The sequence below is a fragment of the Merops nubicus genome, unplaced genomic scaffold (genome assembly GCF_000691845.1).
Source record: "Merops nubicus isolate BGI_N331 unplaced genomic scaffold, ASM69184v1 scaffold12746, whole genome shotgun sequence".
NCBI lineage: Eukaryota > Metazoa > Chordata > Aves > Coraciiformes > Meropidae > Merops > Merops nubicus.
In genome coordinates, this window is record NW_008614432.1 from 8,536 (window position 1) to 17,549 (window position 9,014).

Sequence of the window (9,014 nt, forward strand, 5' to 3'; positions counted from 1 at the left end):
GGAGGGGAGGGGGGGGATGTAGTGGGGCAGGGGATGGGGAGAGGTTGCTGTGAAGACTCCCAAAGGAGGAAGGGAAGGAGACAGGCAGTGTGCAGAGAGGGGATGAGCTCCTGATCTCCTGCCACAGGCTTTGGCTGGGTCAGGGTTGGTGCTGGGCTGCTCTTCCCACTCAAAGGACTCTGGAGTTTGGGATCGTGGCTGGGGAGTTGGAGCTGGAGGCTGGTGTTGGTGCTGCTCTGACTGCATGGCTGATGCTTGCCCTGCACCCTGCTCTGGGAAGGATGTGCAGCCAGTGACTGGGAAGATTTAACTGGCTTTGGGTTGCTGATCCCCTTGGCAAACAACTGGGAAAGCCTGAGCTCGAAGGGCCTTTTCCTAAGACACTTCTGCAGTTGGTGGAGCTGCACAGCAGACTCAATTTGAGGCATCTGTTGTGTACAAGGTGTACTCAGGTGCCCCTTGGCTGCTGGTAATGCAGCCTGTTGTGATCAGTGGGAATCAGCAGAGCAGTAAAGGAGCAGCCCCAAGGGGTGAGGAATTGAGAGCTGGTGCCTGCAGGCTCTGTGCCCTATCCCCATGGGGTGCAAATCCCATTTACACTCTCCTTGGGGGGCTTTCCAGGTGCATTTTGCTGCCTTGTGGGTAGAAACCATCCCTGGATCCTGGGCACCTGCTTGGGGAAGAGAGATGGCAGCAGGGTGCAGGGGTGGGTGAGGGGCTGCCCAGGATGAGGGGAGCAGGATGGGTGAGTGGAGGGGAGGGGTGGAGATGGAGCTATCAACCTGGCAGAGAAAAACTGGAGGGCTGACAGGGTTTGGAGGCAGCCAGGAGAGCTCAGCCAAGCCTGAAACACTGTGCTAGATCTCTTCTGACCTTCTCAGCTTCAGAGCAAATCCTCCTAACTTGATGGCTGGGCTGTGGGGGGCCCTCAACCTCCCAGCAAACGAGAAACTGTTCTCCAAACATCACCAGGTGATGCTGAAATACAACGGGGCTCTGATTTTCCTCTCTCTTTTCTCCCTGTTTCTCCACCATGGGTGGCAGGGGAAGATTTATTTGATGCCTGATAGTCTACCTGCAGCCTGACATGTTTAGCTATTTTTTTTTCCCCTGTTTTCTCCCTGTTTTGAGACACTCCCCACCCCCGTGTGCATCCCTAGCGCATCCCTAGCTCACCCTGAGCAACCCAAACCCCAGGGTGCTCAAACCAGGTAGGAAAGCAACGGCGTGGGTGTCTGCATTTAGTTTTTAAAGCTGGGCAACGTGAAGATCAGTGCCCAAAATCTGGGGGTGCTCGAGCTCCTGGGCATGTCACAGAACCCTCTGAAGGTCAGGAAGCCTCCAGGCGCTCGGTTGGTGCAGACCCTCGAGCAAAGCAGGTGGGAAATTTGTGGTGAGTGACAAATGGAGTAACAAGTGCACCCACAGAACAAATCCCCAGTGTGTTCAGCAGCATGGCAATGCCACCCTCCCTGGAGCAGCTCCTCCAGCCCTCCTGGGAGCCCCTGGCATCACAACCTGCCTGCTGCTGGCTGAGACCTGCCCCACGTGGGCTCTGGGGTGAGCTGGGGTCTGTCAGGCTGTCATTTCTCAACCTTTCTCTCTCCCCTTGCTTCACCAGGAGCTTTGAAAGAGGAGAACTAAGGAAAACCCTGTTGAAGGGGTGATGATTTGGCAGGCAGGGCTTTTTTTTCCCCCCTCTGTCCCAAGGAAAAATGATGTCTGGAGGGACCTGGCGCTGAAGTCGGGGTCACAGCAAAGGGCACTTCAACTTTTGAAGAGTGATAAATAATTTGCTGTCGTCTGCAGCAGTGATCAATGGCCTCCTGCAGCTTCTGGGAGCACTGGGGGTGATTTTCAGAGTGCAAAGCTCTCTTTGCAGGCAGGCTCAGCACAGGTTGCCTCTGGTGCTTGCCCAGCTCTTGCTGGCGTGGTGACAGCGAGCCGGTGGCTGAGGTTTATGGAGATGAGGAAGGGGTTTAGGTGCCCTCATCTCACTAATTTGGGTGGGATGGGGGTTAGGGGGCAGCTGAGTGAGTCCTGAGCCCATGGGGGTGCTTCAAGAGGGTGTTTGAAAGCCAGCTGTCATGACAGTGGGCAGGAAACTTCAGCATTATTGTCTCCTTGATTTCTTCAATATTTTGATCAGTGAGTCAGTCTTGGTTACGATCCTGTAAATCCCTTTGTAATCCTGGCTGGAGCATCAGCTGCTCTTGTAAAGAAATTTATGGGGCAGTTAAAGTGTATGAGACAGAGCTGTAAAGGGATTTATGAACTGGGAGATGCACAGATGGCTTCATTGCAGCCTTCCCTGCCTGCCTCCAAGGCACTGAGTTTTTGCCCTAAATGCCCCTTCTGGGGACAAGGATGATTCTTTACCTGGTCCCTCCTAAATCCTGGAAGTTCTGCCTTGGATGTGCACCAGCAGAGCCCTGCTGTGAGGCTTCCAGGCCTCCTCCTGAGTTATTTTGCTGGCAAACTTGCAGAGCACCCAGGAGCCCATTCAGATTCCTGGTGTGGAGCTGCACAGAGGCGATGCCTTGGGCTCTGCGTTCCTCTCCACATCAGCTCTAGAAGGGCTCCAGGAAGGACCAGCCCAGTGGGATCATGGCCCTTGGGGAGGTCCCTGACAACGTGGTGGGATTGTTATCCCACCAACAGGATCATGGCTCTTGGTGAGGTCCATGACCATGTGGTCAAATGCTGCCAGTCACTGTAAGGGCGAGGTGCCTTGAGGAGGAGGATCAGGCAGCCATGTCCCCCCCTGGTCTCTTCCAAGATGACCTTCAGGGGCTGTTATACCATCCCCACTCCTCTTTTTGGGTAAGAAATGGCAGGAGAAGGTGAACCTCCACAGTGGAACCACAGCTTTCTGCTCTCCTTTACACCTAACCATGGTATAACACCAATACCCCTCTCAGCCCCAGGCACAGCAGCGACCACACTCTGCCCCATGGCCGTGTCCTCCAGCACCTCTGCAAGCCCCAGGCCATCCAAACATGATGTTTGCAACCCCCATTTGGGGAATTTGGGGGCATCTTCAGGGTTTTTTTCCCCCCATTTGTAAAAAACATGAGCCCACTTGCTGCATCTCCCTGCAGCGTGGCTGGATCCTGCTGCTACACATTGCCCCCATGTGAGGGACCACACAGAAGCTGGCCAAGAAGCTGTATTTTATGGCTCCACACTGGTTGTTGATTAGAATTGCTGCACTCTGTCAATTTAGTAGCTACCACAAAGCTATCAGAGGCCTTTTTGGGTAAATAAATGTTTCTTCACTACCATGTAGAGCCTCGTAAAGCCCTCGACACAAAGCCAGCTTGTTGTAGTGCAGGGCTGGAAATGCTCCTTGTTGCCAGGGAGGAGGAAGAAGAAGGATAATGGTGGAAGAGCAGAGGACAGAGAGGTAGAGGAGGGGCTGGAGGGGAGGGTTGGGTGATGTAGGGAGACCAAAGGAGACACTGAGGGTCTATGGATGTGGTGTGGGTGAGCAGAGCAGCAGACCCATCTTAATAAGTGCATGGACATGAAGACAGGAGGGTCTCCAGTTCTTGGCCATGGCACAACTGCTCTTGATTTCTCTCCCTTTTGTCATTGTTCCCATGTTTTCTGCAACAAGGGTCCCCAGGGATGAAGATCTACATCGACCCCTTCACCTATGAGGACCCCAACGAGGCTGTCCGAGAGTTCGCCAAGGAGATCGACGTCTCCTTTGTGAAAATTGAAGAAGTCATTGGAGCAGGTGGGTCTCACCATCCTGGCAGGGATGCCACCCATCCTTCCCTGCCCTCTCTCCCACTCCTGCATGGCCAGCCACTCACCTGGAGCAATTTTTGGGGGTGCACATGAGATCCTTCACCAGGAAACCCTCAAGAAAGCCTCGAGACATCGGACTTCCCTGGGTTTGTGGTGGGTGAGGGTGGACATGTGGTTGGTTTCAGCTCTCAAAGTTCCTCTGAGGTGGGAAAGGCTCCATGAACGTATTCACCAGGTGACCGTGGGGCCTTTTGGGGTTTCTTACTTGGGTTTTCCATGAGGGAACAAGAAAAATCCAGATTTTGCCTTAGCGGAGGAAAATCTCTCTGGCTGAAATTGAGAGGACACTTTTGCTGTATTTTAAATCAGGGGGCAGAAATGAAAAGGGCCCAATTATTTTCCATTCCAAGCTGAGTGATGTGCAAAAAGGCAGCTGAGATTATCCATGCAGACACCTTCCATTTGAGCTGGTCCTTCAGTGGTGATGCTCTCGCTCTGCGACTCCTTCTTGCGGGGGGTTTGCAAAAGCAGACCCAGCCTCTGCCTCTCCTAACGTTGGGCTCTGTCACCTTGGAGAGGAGGCTGTAAGCCCAAATGCATCCTCAGCAGCAGGCTTTGCCCCTTTTAAAGAGGACAGGTGAGTAGATTGACACAAGGGAGCACCCTGGAGGTGCTCACTGGCTGCCCTTTCTCAGCGAGTTGGTTTGGAGACGGAGCATCTCAAAGCACCTTTACTCTTGGCAAGGCTTCCCGGGGAGGAGAAGTTGGCAGCAGATGTTTTCCCCCTTGCAGGGGAGTTTGGAGAAGTGTATAAAGGACGCCTGAAGTTGCCTGGCAAGAGGGAGATCTACGTGGCCATCAAAACCCTCAAGGCTGGCTACTCGGAGAAGCAGCGCCGGGACTTCCTGAGCGAGGCCAGCATCATGGGGCAGTTTGACCACCCCAACATCATTCGGCTGGAAGGGGTGGTGACCAAGAGCCGACCAGTCATGATCATCACTGAGTTCATGGAGAATGGAGCCCTGGACTCGTTCTTGAGGGTAAGATGAGGAGGGGGGGGGTAAGGGATGTCGTTGAGCTGTGGGATTTGGGAGTGTTTTGGTATCTCGCTGTGTCCATCCCAGTTTCCTCAGCTCAGGGCCTGATTCCAGCGTGCTGTCCACCCTCAAAACATGTTTTCTGCTGCTGGCATAACTCTGCTTTAATCAAGCAAGGCAGTGTCCTCCCAGGGATGGGATTGAGCAGTGAGGTCCCATGGTAACGGCCACACGCTCACCCCAGCTCCTGCTCTTTCTGGTCCCAGCAAAACGATGGGCAGTTCACTGTGATCCAGCTGGTGGGAATGCTCCGAGGGATTGCTGCAGGGATGAAGTACCTGGCAGAGATGAATTACGTGCACAGAGATCTGGCTGCCAGGAACATCCTGGTCAACAGCAACCTGGTGTGCAAAGTGTCGGACTTTGGGCTCTCGCGCTACCTGCAGGATGATACCTCTGACCCCACCTACACCAGCTCCTTGGTATGTATCTCTTGCAAGGTTTTGTCTTGCCCAGCATCCCTCCGTGGCTGCCCTGCATCTGCTTCCAGCTAAACCTGGGAGAAGGGCACTGGATGTATGCCCTGGAGCTTTTACCAGGGGTGAGAGCATCTCTGGAGGGTTTCCATCATGTAGGCTCGCGGCCCAGAGACCCTGGGTGTGGCTCCCATCCATCATCCTCCTTTCTCTTCCTCCTTTTTATGAGTTTTATGCCTCCCTCCTGCCCCAAGCACCTTTTTCCCCTCGTTAGTTGCCAGATAAGCCTCTCCTGGGCTTGGAGGAGTCCCTGGAGGGCTGGGAGGGGGAGGCAGGGAGATGGCAGCGTCTCCCAACGGCACGGTGATAGCCTCATAACTCCCCTTCCCCCTGTGCTCCAGGCCTGGTCTGCCTTCCTCTGCTGGAAACTTCTTCCAAGCCTTAATTAAAGAGAGAAGCCTAAGAGGAGCTCTGCTATTCCCCAGCCACCCTTCTTGTCCCTCATTAACTCACTTCATAAGCGACGGCAGCCCCACTCTCTCCTTGCTTCCTGCTGCCCTGGGGGATCCCCAGCTCCCCACCACAGCCATCCTCCTGCCAGTGGGCTCATGAGACCTTTAGTGGTGTTGAGGATGAGCAGAGGAGGGGATGAGCAAACCCTTTGGCTTCATTTATTGATTGATTAACAAATTCTGCACTGGGTGCCAGCAGGAGGCTGTGCTGACTCCTGCAGAAGCAGTGGCTTGGGTTGCCTGCCCGTGCCAAGGTGCCAGAGTGGCTCCAGCCTCCAAAATGGGAAACCCAAAACATGCCTTTAAGGTTGACTTCAGTTTTTTTGGCCTGGCTGTAGCTCTTCCTCCCCTGCTTGTGGGATTTTTCCCCCCCGCCTCCACCCTGGACCTGCCTCACTCCCTGCCCAAACCTGTCCTTTGAGCAGCCACCTATCGTTTTTTATGTCGAAAGCCCCCAGCAGTAGCTGCTGGGATGAAGCCTGAAGTAGCCTTTCCCCACCTTTGGAGATAAAAGAGATTATCTCATCTGTGTTTTTATTTAATTTAGGCCATAATAGATCTCCCTGGCAGCTGGGAACTGATGCTGTGCCTGCGATTACATCACTCTGCCTCCCACAGCAGGTCTTTAAGCTCTGGGGAAAAGGCAGGAAAAACAACCTAGCAGTTAATTTCTCCATTTGTAGTTACTCCAATCAAATATTTTTTGGCCATTCATCCTTCAACAGCAGCTGATGCTTCCTCAGAAAGGCCAGGGAAGGAATTGTGCTAAATGCTTTACAATGCAGTTGTGAGGAAATGCTGGGGGTGTCTGTGGTTTTCCCTTCATCCCCTGGCTTTTTTTTTGGCTCTTCTTTCAGTGGGGCTTGCTCAGGGAGAAGTCCCTCAGTAGGTGCTGCCCCTCTGCAGCATCCCTGCCCCCTCAACGTGGTCTCCAGCCCTTCCTGTCCTGCCAGGAGCTGGCACCCAGCCTGGTTTGATGGGGTGACTTGAGATGCTGAGCCTGATTTTGAGCTTTTAGGAGAAACGAGGAGCTCTCTGCCAAAGGCACTTTCTTATTCTGGTGCTTTCCAAGTCTCCTTTGGGGCTTAAAGGTGTTTTGCTCTTTTGCCTGCTGCACCAAAGGTGATTCTGGAAGGACCATCCAGCAGCTGTGGGAGCCCAGATGATGCTGTAGGGGATGCTCTTAGCTTAGACCTCGTTTCCACTGAAGGCCAAGGGGTTGGGGGTACCTGTGGCTCTTTACCTGAGTCCAGCACAAGTGCAGTCCCCTGTAGCCTTTGTCACCTGATGTCTTCATGAGGACAGGACCTGGGGACAGGTCACCAATGTGCAGAGTCCTTCAGGGCAGCTGGAGCAGGGATGTATCACTCAGAGGTGACACCTAGGTGGGATAAACCCTTGGATAAACCCTTGTCTTTAGCCAAGCCCTTTTGTGCAACGACAAGAGAAATTCACAGAGGTGTTTTCAGCTCCTGCCTCCTTGTCCTGCTGGGTTTGTCTGCCCAGGGGTGTGCAGGGTGACTCCAATCCTGGATGGTGGGTGTCTGGGCTCCCCTGCCAAGGAATCTGTCTCTCATCTGCTCTCCCTTCTTCCCCAGGGGGGGAAGATCCCCGTCAGGTGGACGGCCCCGGAGGCCATCGCCTACCGCAAGTTCACCTCGGCCAGCGACGTCTGGAGCTACGGCATCGTCATGTGGGAGGTGATGTCGTTTGGGGAGAGACCCTACTGGGACATGTCCAACCAAGACGTGAGTGCTGGGGGTCACCCCTGCAGCTTTAGGGGGTCCCCAAACAAGCCCTGCTGACCCAGCTCCTTCCCGGAGCCTCGGCGGCGCTCGCTCGGCGAGATGAAACGGGTTGGCGAGCGAGAGGACTCGGGGAGGGAAATTGGGAAGGCAAACCAGTGGGCTGGTAATTGGGCTTTGGGAAGCTGCAGGGCCTTTGAAAACCTTCAGAGGGTTGACGAGCAGGGAGAGAGCTTCAGGGAGATAATGAGCAGCAGCTCTGCCGGGAGGAGCTGCGCCGAGCACATCGGCAGAGCGGAGATTAACCTCCGGGAGCCTCTCCTCCTCTCCTTGGCTGCCCGGGAGGGAGGGAGAGCTCTGGTGCTCAGGCTCTGCTTTCTCCCCAGGTGATCAACGCCATCGAGCAGGACTACAGGCTCCCACCACCCATGGACTGCCCAGCTGCCCTGCACCAGCTGATGCTGGACTGCTGGCAGAAGGACCGCAACACCCGCCCCCGCTTCGCCGAGATCGTCAACACCCTCGACAAGATGATCCGCAACCCGGCCAGCCTCAAAACTGTGGCTACCATCACCGCTGTGTGAGGCTCCCTGTCCCCCCCCCGGGCAGCCCCTCAGGGAGGGGGAGGGAAAGGAGTCAGCCCAAATCCTTTGCCAGGCACGAGGGGTTCTCGTCGTCACGCCGCGGCGACGATTCCGCGCCGTCCACTCGCGCGGCGTCCGCCCCGATGGTGCCTCCAGCCCTGGGGCTTTCAGGGCTGGGTGGGTGGGGTGGGAAAGTGCTGCTTGGCACAGCCATATTCCCATGGGACAGGCCTCCCTCGTGGCCTTGCTTGTCTTGGGGATATTATGTGAGGGGTGGATTGGGGAGGGCATCTGCACCCGCTGGGCTCACGCTGGGCAGCCCCGCGGTGCCAGGGGGGCTGGTTGCCAGCAGTGTCTCCTCCTCTCCCAGGCCTTCTCAGCCCCTCCTCGACCGTTCCATCCCCGACTTCACTGCCTTTACCTCAGTGGACGACTGGCTGAGTGCTGTGAAGATGAGCCAGTACAGGGACAGCTTCCTGACTGCTGGCTTCACCTCCCTGCAGCTCGTCGCCCAGATGACGTCTGAGTGAGTGCGGTGCTGGCCCAGGGCTGGTGGAAAGCTGGGTGCTGCCTGGGCTGGGGTGGGGTTGTGAGGAGGAACCTCAAGGGCCTTACAAAGGAAGGGTGTGATGTCCATCCCACCAGTCAGCAGAGGTGCCTGGAGTCTGGGGGTGGCTGTGTTCACCATCTGGGGGTGAATTTGTAGATCTGTCCCTGCTCTCAGTCCCACCTTGCCTTTGGTGATGCTCCCAGGGCTGCATTGGGGCTCTGTGGCTGTTCTTAGAATCATAGAATCCTTTAGGTTGGAAGAGACCTTTAAGATCATCAAGTCCAACCATTGAGCCATGAGGGCTCTAAAGTCCTCTGCTAAAACAGATCAGAATGTGTCAGGGTTTGAAGGGGA

General features: G+C 55.2%; 1 protein-coding gene across 1 annotated transcript in view; it reads left to right on the plus strand.

Annotated features, from left to right (window-relative positions):
• LOC103774807 (ephrin type-B receptor 1) overlaps positions 1-9,014 on the plus strand; it is a gene marked incomplete at its 5' end in the record, with an annotated part of 16,825 nt that overhangs the window by 7,205 nt on the left and 606 nt on the right. The window contains 6 exons of the mRNA XM_008942235.1: positions 3,620-3,742; positions 4,549-4,796; positions 5,060-5,275; positions 7,380-7,529; positions 7,913-8,106; positions 8,481-8,636. Coding sequence (XP_008940483.1) covers positions 3,620-3,742; positions 4,549-4,796; positions 5,060-5,275; positions 7,380-7,529; positions 7,913-8,106; positions 8,481-8,636 — 1,087 coding nt within the window. The remainder of the gene's footprint in view (positions 1-3,619; positions 3,743-4,548; positions 4,797-5,059; positions 5,276-7,379; positions 7,530-7,912; positions 8,107-8,480; positions 8,637-9,014) is intronic.